Source organism: Papio anubis, chromosome 6 (assembly GCF_008728515.1).
Source record: "Papio anubis isolate 15944 chromosome 6, Panubis1.0, whole genome shotgun sequence".
NCBI classification, from domain to species: Eukaryota; Metazoa; Chordata; class Mammalia; order Primates; family Cercopithecidae; genus Papio; species Papio anubis.
The window spans coordinates 152335994-152352201 of record NC_044981.1 but is presented as its reverse complement, the minus strand read 5'-3'; the positions used below and the strand labels follow the sequence as shown (position 1 = coordinate 152352201).

Sequence of the window (16208 nt, the reverse complement as noted above, 5' to 3'; positions counted from 1 at the left end):
ATAAAAATGTAGAACACTGGTTCTGATCTGTCATGGAAAAAAAGAAAAATAGAATTAAAATTTAAAAGTAAAAGAAAAGAAAAATGTAGAACAGTGATTTTGGGAGGAAAGAAGGTCAGAAACCATACCCATAAGAATAACTGCATATAATTAAAAATATTATTGATAGAAGAGTTGTAGATGTAAATGGTATAGATTTTCTTTAGGAAAAAAGAAGGACAGAACACAACCATTGGAAAAGAAGGTTTAGTAAAATGGAAAAATATTCATTATATATTATAAAATGTAAAATACAGGTTTCCAAAAAGTATGTAGGATATGATCACATTTTGGAGAAAATAAAAGTAGGTATTTCCTGAGAAAGAAGTGTAGAAAAACATACCACACCATTCATAATGTTTATCTATGAATAACTTTACTTCGTTTTGCTTATCTTTGTTTCCTAATTTTTCTTTTTTTTATAGAGACAAGGTCTCACTATGTCGCCCAGGCTGAATTCAAACTCCTGGGTTCAAGCGATCCTCCTGCCTCAGCCTTCTGAGTAGCTGAGACTACAGGCACACACACTGTGCCCAGCTTGGTTTTTTAAATAATAATAATTACTATTATTATTTTTAGAGATAGGGTCTCGCTATGCTGTCTAGGCTGATCTTAAACTCTTGGCCTCAAGCAATCCTCCCACCTCAGCCTCCCAAATTGCTGGCATTACAGGTGTGAGCCACCAAGCCCAGCCACCCAGCATGTTTTCTAATTTTTTCCTAAACATATACACATAGATATACATATATATACACATAAATAAAAAATATATATATATTTCTCTCTTTGTGTGTGTGTGTGTGTGTATATATATATATATATTTTTTTTTTTTTTTTTTTTTTGAGACAGAGTCTCACTCTGTTGCCAGGCTGGAGTGCAGTGGCACGATCTCAGCTCACTGCAACCTCTGCCTCCTGGGTTCAAAAGATTCTCCCGACTCACCCTCCCAAGTAGCTGGGACTATAGGCACGTGCCACCACGTCCGTTTTTGTATTTTCAGTAGAGACGGGGTTTCACCATGTTGGCCAGGACAGTCTCAATCTCTTGACTTCATGATCCACCCACTTCAGCCTCCCAAAGTGCTGAGATTACAGGTGTGAGTCACCACGCCTGGCCTTTTATTTATTTTTTTTTAATTTAATTTGAGAAAAGATAAGGTCACCCCGTTTTTCTTTTCTCTTTATTTTCAAGGCTAAAGTAAAAGAGCCCATCATCAAACCAATTTTTCTTTCCTAACTTTTTTTTTTTTTTTTTGGGACAAAGTCTTGCTCTGTCACCCAGGCTGGAGTGCAGTGGCACGATCTCGGCTCACTGCAGTGGCGCAATCTCAGCTCACTGCAACCTCCGCCTCCCAGGTTCAAGCGATTCTCTTGCCTCAGCCTCCCGAGTAGCTGGGATTACAGACACACGCCACCATGCCTGGCTAATTTTGGTATTTTTAGTAGAGACAGGGTTTCACCATATTGCCAGGCTGTTCTCGAACTCCTGACCTCAGGTGATCCGCCCGCCGCGACAGGCGAGGGATGGACATTCATGGCGAATACTTTTTTATAACAATTCATTATAGATGTGGATAAAATTCTGTCTTCCTGCTGAATCTAACCAGCTTAATCCTCACTCTCAAAAAACTGACTATAATTTTTACTCAATATCTACCCTTTTTATTTACTAACTTAACCTTCAGGGAAATGTATCATTGAAACCCCCTATACAGATTTAGCGAATAAATAAACTAATGCTTTGCTGGGGACTTTTACACATTTTGATTCAATTACTCCTCGCAACAATCAGTGAGGAGTACTTTGTCATTCAACAAATCTTACAGATGGGGAAACTGAGATACAGAGAGATTATTTAACTACCAAAATCCCACTGCTAGACAGTATTTATTTGCTGAGATTTGAAATAGGTTTTCAAAAGGTTTTGGTACATCGCAGTTTGTTTTTCCTTTGTATGTATATTTACTAGGAATCAGAAGCAAAAATCCTTCCCCGGAGAACAGAAAATACAAGTAATTTGTTAAGAGGGAATAAACATTATTCAAATCATTTAGTGCCCAAAAAATACTGTTTATTCAAATGCTGAAAAAGAAAATGTCTTTGTGACAGTAAACTAAACAAGGAGCCTTGGCTAACTGTCCTAGAACAAAGGTAAACTCTAACATGACTCCATTCTCTTCACTATCATAAATACCAAATGTCTCTGTGGTGTTTTCCTATCACTTATCTAAAAAGATAAGCACAACATTAGTGTTATAAGGCTTTGCTTAAAAAAAATCATCCTAAATTTTAAGCCTTTATACTTATATGGACATGAAAGTCAACAAAATGTGTTCTGGTTGATTATGAAAAGTCTTTACACAGTGTGGGAGACAGTGATAGCTCATAAATTGTACTTATTAAGAACGTGGGTTTTAACTGCTTAACATTAACTCAGAGATTTCTTGCCCACCTTTCACTGAACCCTTTGTTCCACACTGTGGCAGAGACTATTACTGACTGGCTTCCCTACAGCCATTCACAACCTGTTTTCTCTTGTGTCCCTCTAATCCAAAGAAGGCATTTGCTTACCATTTGGTTGGCACAGTCTCTTTTGCTTTTCAGCCTTTGCCTCTTCCCCTTCTTCCTGCCAGAATGTGAAAGAAATACCTGGAGGCATAACAATCATTTGGAACCACGTGTACAAAAACCACAGAACAGACAGAGGAAAGGAGGCGAATACGTGTTAATATCCTGGCACAACTGCACCAGCCCAGCATGCCCCATCTCTGGACCTTTCCTTACAAGAGGAAAATAAGGCCGGGCACGGTGGCTCAAGCCTGTAATCCCAGCACTTTGGGAGTCCGAAACGGGTGGATCACGAGGTCAGGAGATCGAGACCATCCTGGCTAACACGGTGAAACCCCATCTCTACTAAAAAATACAAAAAACTAGCCGGGCAAGGTGGCGGGCGCCTGTAGTCCCAGCTACTCCGGAGGCTGAGGCAGGAGAATGGCGTGAACCCGGGAGGCGGAGCTTGCAGTGAGCTGAGATCTGGCCACTGCACTCCAGCCTGGGCCACAGAGCAAGACTCCGTCTCAAGAAAAAAAAAAAAGAGGAAAATAAACACCTTATTGGTATAATATTGATTGGTTTTTCTGTTGCACAAAGCCAGAATGACAAATCCAAACACGATAAACACCAGAGTGGTGTTCTTCCCAGGTTGTTTGTTTGTTTGTTTGGAGATGGAGTCTCGCTCTGTCACCCAGGCTGGAGTGCAGTGGTGCAATCTCAGCTCACTGCAACCTCTGTCTCCCAAGTTCAAGCAATTCTCCTGTCTCAGCCTCCCGAGTAACTGGGACTAAGGGCGCCCGCCACCACGTCCGGCTAACTTTTGTATTTTTAGTAGAGACAGGGTTCCACCATATTTGGTCAGGCTGGTCTCGAACTCCTGCCATCAGGTGATCCACCCGCCTTGGCCTCCCAAAATGCTAGGATTACCTGTGAGCCACCGTGCCTGGCCTGTTCTTCCCAGTGTTAAATGACAGCTAGATCTGCATTCTCCTCCCTTTTTTTTTTTTTTTTTTTGAGACGGGGTCTCACTCTGTCGCCAGACTGGAATGCAGCAGCATTGTCTTGGCTCACTGCAACCTCTGCCTCCCAGGTTCAAGCAATTCTCCTGCCTCAGCCTCCCGAGTAGCTGGGACTACAGACATATGCCACCATGCCCAGCTAATTTTTTTTGTATTTTTAGTAGGGACGGGGTTTCACCATCTTAGTCAGGATGGTCTCAATCTCCTGACCTCGTGATCCACCCGCCTCAGCCTCCCAAAGTGCTGGGATTACAGGGGTGAGCCACCACACCCGGCCTGATATTTTTCAAAATGCTTTTAATAATTTCTACACCAAAACACAACATGAAACTTTGTTTATTCTTCACTACTTTTCAAAATAACATATATATCTGTGAAAAAAACTACCCATTATTCCAATAAAAATTAACAACAGGAAATTAAGACGACTAGAAAACTTCCTGGTAAATTATATTGTAGAACATATCTTTAACATAAACGTAGAAAAATGTGGATGACAAGATTACATAAAAATAAAATATTCCAAGGAAAACTTGCTGCTGTCTTGTTTTGTTTTTGTGACAGGGTCTCAGTCTGTCACCAAAGCTTGAGTGCAGTGGTATGATCACAGCTCACTATAGCCTCAACTTTCCCTGGCTCAGGTGCTTCTCCCACCTCAGCCTCCTGAGTAGCTGGGACTACAGGTGCATGTCACCACACTTGGCTAATTTTTATATTTTTTGTAGAGACAGGGTTCCCCCGTGTTGCCCAGGCTAGTACGGAACTCCTGGGCTCAAGCAATCCACAGACCTCGGCCTCCCAAAGTGCTGGGATTACAGGTGGGAGCCACCATGCCCAGCACAAACTTTCGGCTTTTTAATAAGTCAAAAATACTTACCAACTATAAAGTGGGTAAAGACTAGTGAGGCTGGAAGAGGGGTGGTACCTCAACTATGAACTACAGGTCCTAGGAGCTAAGAGATATGTAAATTGTAAGGCTGGTCAGCTCTTTAGCTCAGATAGAGGAAAATCATGGAGAAAACAGCTCTAACTACTATCACGCTGAAGCAGAAACCATTTCAACTGTCAAATTGTGATAAAGAACATTCACAGCCACTGAGGTCGGGATGAGGGGCACTTTTTACGTATTGTTAGTAGTAGTGGAGAAAACTATATATGAAAAAAATTAGGTTATATATACTAAGAGGCTTAAACAACTAATACCCTTTAACACAGCAAATTAATTGATAAGACACTATTTTAAGGAAAGAATTAGATATAAAGACCAAGATTTAGACACAACAACAGCTATTAGTATTACATATATTATCAAAATATTAGGAAAAACTTAAATGTTCAACAAGCAGAAAGGACTCAGTAAAGCACTGCATATTCGTATAATAAGAGTATAAACATCCACTAAAAATCAAGTTCTTAAAGAAAAATTCGATAATATAGATAAACACTGATCATATCTAAAGTTAGAGAATCTCAAACTCATTCACAGTACCCTTAGTATCTTAGTTTGTTCACAGGACCCTAGGTCAAAGGAAATACCTGATGATTCCAATCATTACATAATTAGGTAAAGTAATTTAGTAAGTACTTATGTCCAAACAACATATAATTATTTTAAAATAAAATACAGGCTGCCAGGCACTGTGGCTCACACTTGTAATCCCAGTACTTTGGGAGGCCGAGGCGGGAGGATCACGAGGTCAAGAGATCGTGACCATCCTGGCCAACATGGTGAAACCCTGTCTGTACTAAAAACACAAAAAATTAGCTGGGCATGGCAATGCGCGTCTGTAGTCCCAGCTACTTGGGAGACTGAGGCAGGAGAATCACTAGAACCCAGGAGGCGGAGGCTGCAGTGAGCTGAGATTGTGCCACTGGACTCCAGCCTGGCGACAGAGTGAGATTCCGTCAAACAAACAAACAAACAAACAAATAAATAAATAAAAATACAGGCTGGGAGTGGTGGCACATGCTTATAATGCTAGCACTTTGGGAGGCTGAGGTGGCTGGACTGTTTGAGCTCGAGAGTTTGAGACCAGTCAACACAACATGGTGTGACCCCCATCTCTACAAAAACTACAAAACTTAGCTGGACATGGTGGCATGCACTTTCCAGCTACTCGGAAGGCTAAAATCAGAAGATGGCTTCAGCCCAGGAGGCTGAGGTTGCAGTGAGCTAAGACCGTATCACTGCACCCCAGCCTGAGCAATATAGTGAGACCCTGTTTCAAATAAATAAATAAATAAAAATAAAATACACATAAATTGATATTTGCCTCAGCTGTGAGAAAAAATACACATATATGGCCGGGCATGGTGGCTTACGCCTGTAATCCCAGCACCTTTGGAGGCTGAGGTGGAAGAATCACGAGGTCAGGAGTTTGAGACCAGCCTGACCAACATGGTGAAACCCCGCTTCTACTAAAAAATACAAAAATTAGCTGTGTGTGGTGGTGGGTGCCTATAATCCCAGATACTTGGAAGGCTGAGGCAAGAGAATCGTTTGAACCCGGGAGGCGGAGATTGCAGTGAGCTGAAATCATCGTGCCATTGCACTCCAGCCTGGGCAACAGGATAAGACTCCATCTCAAAAAAGATAGATAGATAGATAGATAGATAGATAGATAGATAGATAGATAGATAGGTAGATAGATAGACAGACAGACAGATAGATAGAACAATAAATATAAAATAAAATAAAAAATAATTTTAAAATTACAAAAACATTTACAGAAAAAAGTATAAAATCAAAAAGAGGAAGAGGGTTGGGCATGGTGGCTCATGCCTAAAATCCCAGCACTTTGGGAGGTGGAGGCAGGTGGATTACTTGAGCTCCATAGTTCAAGATCAGCCTGGACTACGTAGTAAAACCGCATCTCTACAAAAAAAACACAAAAATCAGCCAGGCGTAGTGGCACATGCCTGTTGTCCTAGCTACTTGGGAGGCTGAGGTGGGAGGATCACCTGAGCCCAGGGAGGTCGAGGCTGCATCACTGCTCTCCAGCCTGAGCAACAGAGTGAGACCGTGTCCCAAAAAAAAAAAAAAAAAAAAAAGAAGAGCGAAGAAAAAAATAGCCAGGTGCGGTGGCTCACACCTGTAATCCCAGCACTTTGGGAGGCCAAGGTGGATGGATAATTTGAGGTCAGGAGTTCGAGACCAGCCTGGCCAACATAGTGAAATCCTGTCTCTACTAAAAATACAAAAAAAAATTAGCCAGGCATGGTGGCACACACCTGTAATCCCAGCTACTCAGGAGACTGAGGCACGAGAATTGCTTGAACCCAGGAGGCAGAGGCTGCAGCGAGCCAAGATTGTGCCACTGCACTCCACCCAACGCAACAGAGCAAAACTCGGTCTCAAAAAAAAAAGAAAAAAATACACATAAATTGAAATAAGAAATTGGATTTTTGGCTGGGAGCAGTGGTTCACACCTATAATCCCACCACTTTGGGAGGCCGAGGCGGGTGGATCACGGGGTCATGAGTTCAAGATAAGCCTCGCCAAGATAGTGAAACCCTGTCTCTGCTAAAAATACAAAAATTACCCCGGCGTGGTGGCAGGTGCCTGTAATCCCAGGTACTCGGGAGGCCGAGGCAAAAGAATCACTTGAACCTGGGAGGCAGAGGTTGCAGTGAGCCCAGATGGCACCACTGTACTCCAGCCTGGGCGACAAGAGTGAGACTCTGTCTCCAAAAAAAAAAGAAACTTCCCAGAAACAACAAGATATACTAGAAGACATGAAGCAATAGTTTTGAATGTTAAGAAAAAAAATTATTCTTAATATTTAATTATTAATTCAGCCAGACTTATGAGAACAAAATACATTATTAGACATGCAAGAACTCAGAAAATCTACACATCCTATATGAAAATGCTACTTAAAAAGACATCCTCAGCCAGGCACAGTGGCTCATGCCTGTAATCCTAGTACTTTGGGAGGCCGAGGCAGGCAGATCACCTGAGCCCAAGAGTTTAAGACCAGTCTGGGCAACATGGCAAAACTCTGTCTCTTCAAAAAATATGAAATTTAAATTTAAAAATATGAAAATTAGCCAGGCGTGGTAGTGGGTGCCTTTAAGCCCAGCTACTCAGGAGGCTGAGGTGCGAGGATTACCTGAGCCAGGAGGTCGGGGGTGCAGTGAGCCATGATCATGCCATTGCACTCCAAACTGGGTGTTAAGAATAAAACCAAACTGTCTTCAAAAAAAAAAAAAAGACATCCTCATCTAAAAACAACCAAAAGCAAGAATCCAAGAAAAACCACACATAGGATATAAAGAAAAACTACTAGCTGAATATGACCCAGAAGACTTGAAGAAAAGGCAGAATAAATTAACATCAACAATTAGATCTTAATACCTGGAACACTGCTTCAAGCTGCACTTTTTTAATACAGTCATCCCTCAGTATGGTGTGGGGAGGAGTATGTGGACCATGTGGTTGGTTTCAGTTCCTTCAAAACCAAAATCCAAGAATGCTCAAGTCTCTGATATAAAACGGCACCATATTTGCATATAACCTATATGTATCCTCTCGTATACTTTAAATCATCCCTATATTACTTATAATACTTAATACAACGTAAAAACTTTATAAATAGTATGCTGGGTTTATTTGCATTATTTTTTATTGTTTGGGAGTTTTTTCTAATTTTTTTTTTTTGGAGTTTTTTCTAATTTTTAATTTTTTTTTCTCGGCTCAGTGCAGCCTCAACCTCCCCAGCTCAAGTGATCTTCCCACCTCAGCCCCCAAGTTAGCTGGGACCACAGGCATGCACCACTATACCCAGCTAGTTTTTTGTTTACTTTTTTGTAGAAACGAAGTCTCACTATATTGCTCAGGCTGGCCTTGAACTCCTGAGCTCAAGCAATCCACCCGCCTAGACCTCCCAAAGTGCTGGAATTACACAGCATCCAACCTTGAATATTTTCAACACACAGTTGATTGAATCTGTGGATGCAGAACCTATAGATAGAGAGGGCTGACGGTACTAAAGATTACATTTCCTTCTCCACGAGTCTCAACGTATTAATCTACTCAGCAGTAAATAAATTTTAAAATCATAGTATTTCAATGCTGTTGAATGCTTTAAATGTTCACTTTTTAGAATCAACCCATGGACAAAAGAGCACTGAATATACCAAAATACTACAAACATTATTACTAACATTATACTTTAAAAATTGGGAAGTAGCAATAAAGAGTGGGAAAGATGTATTACCTCCTTTAACATTCCTGTTAGAAAGACACAATCTCTAAAGATTGAACCAGGAAGAATTTGAAACTCTGAACAGACCAATATCAAGTTATAAAATGGAATCAGTAATTAAAAGCCTACCAACCAAAAATAGCCCTGGACCAGATGGATTCACAGTTGAATTCTGCCAGACATACAAAGAAGAGCTGGTACCAAGCCTACTGAAACTATTCCAAAAAATCAAGGAGGGAAGATTCCTCCCTAATTTATTCTACAAAATCAGTATCATCCTGATACTAAAAGCTGGCAAAGATACAACAAACAGAGAAAAGTACAGGCCAATATCCCTGATGAACGTAGATGCAAAAATCCTCAACAAAATACAAACGAAATCCAGCAGCACATTGAAAAGATAATTCACTACGATCAAGTGGGCTTTATTCCTGGGATGCAAGGATGGTTCAACATATACAAATGAAGAAATGTGATTCACCACATAAATAGAAATAAAAACAAAAACCATACGATCATCTCAGTAAGCACAGAAAAAGCATGTGACAAATCTAACATTCCCTTCATGACAAAAATGCTCAACAAACTAGGCACTGAAGGAACATAGCTCAAAATAATAAGAGCCATCTAAGACAAGCCCACAGCCAACACCATACTGAAAGAGCAAAAGTTGGATGCATTCCCCCAAGAACTGGCACAAGACAAGGATGCCCACTCTCACCACCCCTATTCAATACAGTATTGGAAGCCCTAGCCAGAGCAATCAGGCGAGAGAGAGAAATGAAAGGCATCCAAACAGGAAAAGAGGAAATCAAATTATCTATTTACTGATAATATGATCCTGCACCTAGAAAACCCTAAAGATTCCTTCAAAAGACTCCAAGACCTGATAAGCGACTTCAGTACAGTTTCACAATAAAAAATCAACATATAAAAATCAACCGCATTTCTATACACCAATAACATTCAAGCTGAGAACCAAACCAAGAATGCAATCTTGGCTGGGGGCTAGGGGAGGGAGGTGGCTCACACCTGTAATCAGCAGCACTTTGGGAGGCCAAGGTGGGAGAACTGCTTGACCCCAGGAGTTCAAGATCAGCCTTGATAACACAGTGAGACCCTGTCTCCACAAAAAATTTTAAAATTAGCCAGGCTTAGTGGTGTACACCTGTGGTCCCAGCTACTCAAGAGGCTGAGGTGGGGGAATTGCTTAGGCCCAGGAGATTGAGGCTGCACTAAGCCATGATCACGCCACTGCACTCCAGCCTCAGTGACAGAGCGAAACACTGTCTCAAAAAAATAAAATAAATAAGTTATTCTAAATATTTTAAAATAAGAAAAAGACAACCCTACTAAAAAGTGGGCAAAGGACACGAATGGACACTTCTCAAAAGAAGACATACAGGTAGCCAAAAAACATGGGAGAAAATGTTCAACATCACTAGTCATCAGAGAAATACAAATTAAAACCACAGTGAGATACCATCTTACACCAGTCAGAATGGCTATTATCAAAAATAAAAAACAAGAGACGTTGGCAAGGTTGAGGAGAAAAGGGAACACTTATATACTGTTGGAGGGAATATAAACTAGTTTAGCCCCTGTGGAAAGCAGTTTGGAGATTCCTCAAAGAACCAAAAATAGAATTACCATTTGACCCAGCAATCCCCTTACTAGGTATCTACCCAGAGGTAAAGAAATCATTCTACCAAAAAGACACCTGCATTCGTATGTTTATCATAACACTATTCACAACAGCAAAGTCATGGAATCCTCCTTGGTGTCTAACAACAGTTAAAAAGAAAATGTGGTATATATACACCACGAAATACTATGCAGCCATAAAAAAGAATGAAATCACATCCTTTGCAGCAACATGGGTTGGGCTGGAGGCCATTATCCTAAGTGAAATAAGAAAACAGAAAATTAAATACCACACGTCCTCACTTATAAGTGGGAGCTAAACAATGGGTACACACAGACATAAAGATGTGAACAACAGACACCGGGGACTCCAAAAGGGGGAAAACAGAAGGGAATGGGTTGAAAAACTACTTACTGGGTACTATGTTCACTATTTGGGTGATGGGTTCAACAGAAGCCCAAACTCAGCATTATGCAATATACCCATGCAACAACCCTGCACATGTATCCCCAAATCTAAAATCTAAAAGAAGAAAAAAATTCACATTGGGAAGATCAGAGATAATATCTAAACTAATAAATAATGAAAAAGAAATTTAAGTTTATAATTTAAAGCCATAAAAGTATTTACTAGAGGCTGGGCATGGTGGCTCACACCTGTAATCCCAGTACTTTGGGAGGCCGAGGTGGGCGGATCACAAGGTCAGGAGATCGAGACCATCCTGGCGAACATGGTGAAACCCCGTTTCTACTAAAATTACAAAAAATTAGCCAGGCGTGGTGGTGGGCACCTGTAGTACCAGCTACCCGGGAGGCTGAGGCAGGAGAATGGTGTGAACCCGGGAGGCGGAGGTTGCAGTGAGCCGAGATCACGCCGCTGCACTCCAGCCTGGGCGACAGAGGCAGACTTTGTCTCAAAAAAAAAAAAAAAAGGTATTTACTAGAAACAAATTAAAATAGAAGTAATAAATTTGAAGGTTAGGATGAGAAAAGGGAAAACAATAGGGGTAGTGGGATTTCACAAAATTGCTCAGCCTCTCTGATGGAAACTTAACAAAAACTGCCTAAAACTGATAAATCAAGAAGCAGAATTATATGTATATTATTTAAAGTTATAATGGTAAGCAACAGTAAGCAACAGCAAAAACTTACACAGAAATGGTTAACACTGGTTACCTCTGAGATGTGACAAGGACGGTCTCCGGCACAGACAGTGAGAAGGAAGGCTTTTACTTTTTTTTTTGAGACGGAGTCTTGTTCTGTCGCCCAGGCTGGAGTGCAGTGGTGCAATTTCGGCTCATTGCAAGCTCCACCTCCCAAGTTCACACCATTCTCCTGCCTCAGCCTCCCGGGTAGCTGGGACTACAGGCGCCCACCACCACGCCTGGCTAATTTTTTGTATTTTTAGTAGAGACTGGGTTTCTACAGGATGGTCTCAATCTCCTGACCTTGTGATCCGCCCACCTCAGCCTCCCAAAGTGCTGGGATTACAGGCGTGAGCCACAGCGTCCAGCCTAGGCTTTTACTTTTCATTTTGCCACCACGTCCAGCCTAGGCTTTTACTTTTCATTTTATATACAACTATACTGTTTAAGTTTTTTACCACGTGCAACCGTTATTTCATAATTTTAATAGCATAAAATTATTTCCACTTTGATACAAATATGCAACAAAGATCAACAGATTGCTGAAAAATCAGTTAATACAATTCTGGTTTTGTAAATAAGACAAGATCAAATTACATAAAATCTTTCAGAAAACAGAAAAGTCCTTTTTTAAATTTGCACCTAAATCCTAAAATAAGAGTTCATCCCCTGTGGAAAGCAGTTTGGAGATTCCTCAAAGAACCAAAAATAGAATTACCATTTGACCCAGTAATCCCATTACTAGGTATCTACCCAGAGGAAAATAAATCATTCTACCAAAAAGACACTTGCACTCGTATATTTATCATAACACTAAAATAATAGGATTTACTCAGTGTTTAAGTCATTCTTAAAATGCAATTACAATAACTACATTGAGGTTGGGTGCAGTGGCTTACACCTGTAATTCCAGCACTTTGGGAGGCCAAAGCGGGTAGATGGCTTGGGCCCAGGAGTTCGAGACCAGCCTGGGCAACATGGAAAAATCCACTGTCTCTACAAGAAATGCAAGAATTAATCAGGCATGATGGTACATGCCTGTAGTCCTAGCTCTTCAGGAGGCTGAGATGGGAGGATCATTTGAGCACAGGAAGTCAAGGCTACAGTGAGCTGTGATTGCATCACTTTCACTTCAGCCTGGGTGACAAGAGCAAGACCCTGTCTCAAGAAAAGAAAGAGAGGAAAGAAAGAAAATACAGAACAAAAAGAAAAGAAGAGAAAAGAGAGAAAGAAAGGGAGAAAAGGAGGGAAAGAGGGAGGGAAGAAGGGAGGGAGTTTTCCAGAAACCATGGACTTACCTTTCTGTCCAAATTTAAATATCTACAAACATCTGCAAAACACTTTGCCATGAATAGGTTTTGTTCTATAACTAGAACAAAACAAAGTTAACTGGCCTATTTGATAAATAAATCCATTCCCCAATCACGTTCAGCTTAGTAACTGAGATCATCCATTACAAACCCTCACTGAAAAAAATGTTTTTAAATAGAAAATACACAACAGGTTTAAAGCCTCTATAAGAAGAGTGTATTTTTCCTTTAGCAAGACTTATTATATAGCTCATGTTAAAGAATTTTTTTTTTTGAGATGGAGTCTTACTCCAGGATGGCATGCAATGGCACAATCTCGGCTCACTGAAACCTCTGCCTCCCGGGTTCAAGCGATTCTCCTGCCTCAGCCTCCTGAGTAGCTGGGACTACAGGTGCGCGCTACCACGCTCGGCTAAATTTTGTATTTTTCAGTAGAGACGGGGTTTCACCATATTGGCCAGGATGGTCTCAAACTCCTGACCTCGTGATCTGCCCACCTCAGCCTCCCAAAGTGCTGGGATAGCAAGCGTAAGCCACCACACTCCGCCAAGTTAAAGATATTTTATAAAGACACCTGTTGCCGGGCGCAGTGGCTCACGCCTGTAATCCCAGCACTTTGGAAGACCAGGCGGGCAGATCACGACGTCAGTAGAACGAGACCATCCTGGCTAACTCGGTGAAACCCCGCCTCTACTAAAAATACAAAAAAAAATTAGCCGAGCGTGGCAGTGTGTGCCTGTAGTGCCAGCTGCTGGGGAGGCTGAGACAGGAGAATGGCGTGAACCCGGCAGGCGGAGCTTGCAGTGAGCCGAAATTGCGCCACTGCACGCCAGCCTGGGCGACAGAGCAAGACTCTGTCTCAAAAAAGAAAAAAACAGACACCTGTTATTTGAGGACTTTACAGGTTTTTATTTCTCTGTGATCACTCACTTCTGGATAAGAACTCAAACCCTCAATAAATAACTACTGCTGCACACTTGTATCCTGAATTACATCCTGTCTTCTCTCTTGAGACTCTCTTTTACCCTGTACAGTGCACGTTCAAAACAGCTATTACAGGAAGTGTTGGACTATCAGCTATTTATAAATGGACAAAAACCTTTAAATAGCTTTGTCTGCTACTCCTTTATGGTTCTAGATACTCTCTGGTTTTAAAGAAATTGTCATGCTAGTTATTCATCTTGTCCCTTTGTTTTAGAATCCAAAAGTAGTACTAATATTAGTCACATTATAACAAGTTGATCTTTAAAAGAACACATTAGTTTTAAAACATCCAAATACTCTTACTCTAATAGTTTACCACCAAGAAAATTGCAAATTGTAATGTATTGCTTTAAAATCTTCTATATTGTTATCTAACCCTGCACTACAGAATAATTTTTCAAAACAAATAGATGCCCCTCATTATACTTGAAGGGTTGGTTCAGGGACCCCTGCATATACCAAAATCCACACATACTCAGGTCCTGCAGTTGGCCCTGGAGAACCCGCCTATACAAAAAGTCGGCCCTCATATACGCAGGTTTCACAAACCTGCATGTAAGTGGACCCACGCAGTTCAAACTCCTGCTGTTCAACGGTCAACTGTACACAACTTGTACCACCACATATTAACTTATTTGTCTAGCATATCAAGTTCAAAAATATAAGACACTATATTTTATACACCTTAAAATATAAAAATACTTAATTCATCAACATTGACACAGATCGCATTAAAAACCTTTCCATGGATCTCCTCTTCCTATGTAAAACTCAGAGACACAGAGACTGTTTTAGGAGCCTTTCCCATGCTCCTAAAACAGTAGCCATAAGAAAGTAGCTTAAACCCAGAAGGCAGAAGTACAGTGAGCCAAGATCGCGCCACTGCCCCCTAGCCTGGATAACAAAGCAAAACTCTGTCTCAAAAAAAGAAAAAGAAAGTAACTTGCACTTCCTTTAACAAATGATTTATAGCTCATTTTTATGTGTTAATTATCACCGTAAGCCAGGTGCAGTGGCTCTCACACTTGTAATCCCAGCACTTTGGGAGGTCGAGGTGGGCAGATCTCCTGAGGTCAAGAGTTTGAGACCAGCCTGGCCAACACGGTGAAACCCATCTCCACTGAAAAACACAAAATTAGCCGGGCATGGTGGCACATTCCTGTAATCCCTGCTACTTGGGAGGCTGAGGCAAGAGAATCGCTTGAACCCAGGAGGCAGAGGTTGTGGTGAGCCAAGATCGTGCCATTGCACTCCAGCCTGGGCAAGAAGAGCAAAACTCCATCTCAAAAAAAAAAATATATATATATATATAATTATTGTCTTAACATTTCACTTCCTTATTCTTAGCCAACCCCCCCATCTCTAGTCTTCAAATATGTCTATCTTATACATCACTGTATTAGTGAACCATTCCAAGCCATTACTTCCAAAGGTAAACGGCTTCTAGGAATTTAACTTACACATTACTAGGTATAAAATGCTGTGCTTACTAGAATATTCCACTTCAATGTTAGTACTAGCAAGACTGGAGAGAGCCAATGATGTAAGTCAATACAACAAGATACAACAAAAATATTAAGAGAAACAAGGCATCTCTGTATATAGATATGTCATAATGTTTAAGTAATGTTTAAGATTAAAAATATGGGCCAGGCACAGTGGCTCATGCCTGTAATCCTTGCACTTTGGGAGGCCAACGCAGATGGATCACTTGAGGTCAGGAGTTTGAGACCAGCCTGGCCAACGTGGTGAACCCTGTCTCTACTAAAAATACAAAAAAATTAGCCAGGTATGGTGGTATGTGCCTGTAGTCCCAGCTACTCAGGAGGCTGAGGCAGGAAAATTGCTTGAACCTGGGAGGTGGAGTCTGCAGTGAGCCAAGATCTTCCCACTGCACTCCAGCCTGGGTGACAGAGCAAGACCCCATCTCAATAAATTAATTAAATAAAAATAAAAATAGGGCCAGGCATGATGGCTTATGCCTGTAACCCCAGCACTTTGGGAGGTCAAGGTAGGAGGATTACTTGAGGCTACAAGTTCAAGACCAGACTGAGAGACACAGGAAGACCTCATCTCTACAAATAATTTAAAAAAAAAAAAAAAAAAAAAACAGAAAACAGCTGGTTATGGCCCACATCTGTAGTCCCAGTTACTCAGGAGGCTGAGGCGAAACAATCGCTTGAGCCCAGGCAGCCAAAGCTGCAGTGAGCCATGATCTAAAAATAGAGAAGTGTGCAGCACACTAGCATGTCATATTTAATGACATCTTTAAGTTAACACGCATGCACATACCCCGAAAGAAAATCC

At 41.1% G+C, this 16208-nt stretch overlaps 1 protein-coding gene across 8 annotated transcripts in view; it reads right to left on the bottom strand.

Moving 5' to 3' along the window:
- CDK19 (cyclin dependent kinase 19) overlaps positions 1 to 16208 on the bottom strand; it is a 217264-nt gene that overhangs the window by 193250 nt on the left and 7806 nt on the right. For 2 of the 8 annotated variants that reach the window (XM_009206271.4, XM_009206272.4), the window contains exon 2: positions 2611 to 2665. The exons of 3 other annotated variants lie outside the window; for them this stretch is intronic. In XM_009206271.4, coding sequence (XP_009204535.1) covers positions 2611 to 2665 — 55 coding nt within the window. Of the gene's footprint in view, positions 1 to 2610; positions 2900 to 7968; positions 7984 to 16208 lie in introns of those variants that run through there. 3 more of the 8 variants (XM_017958409.3, XM_021937981.2, XM_017958410.3) reach the window with 2 other exon arrangements.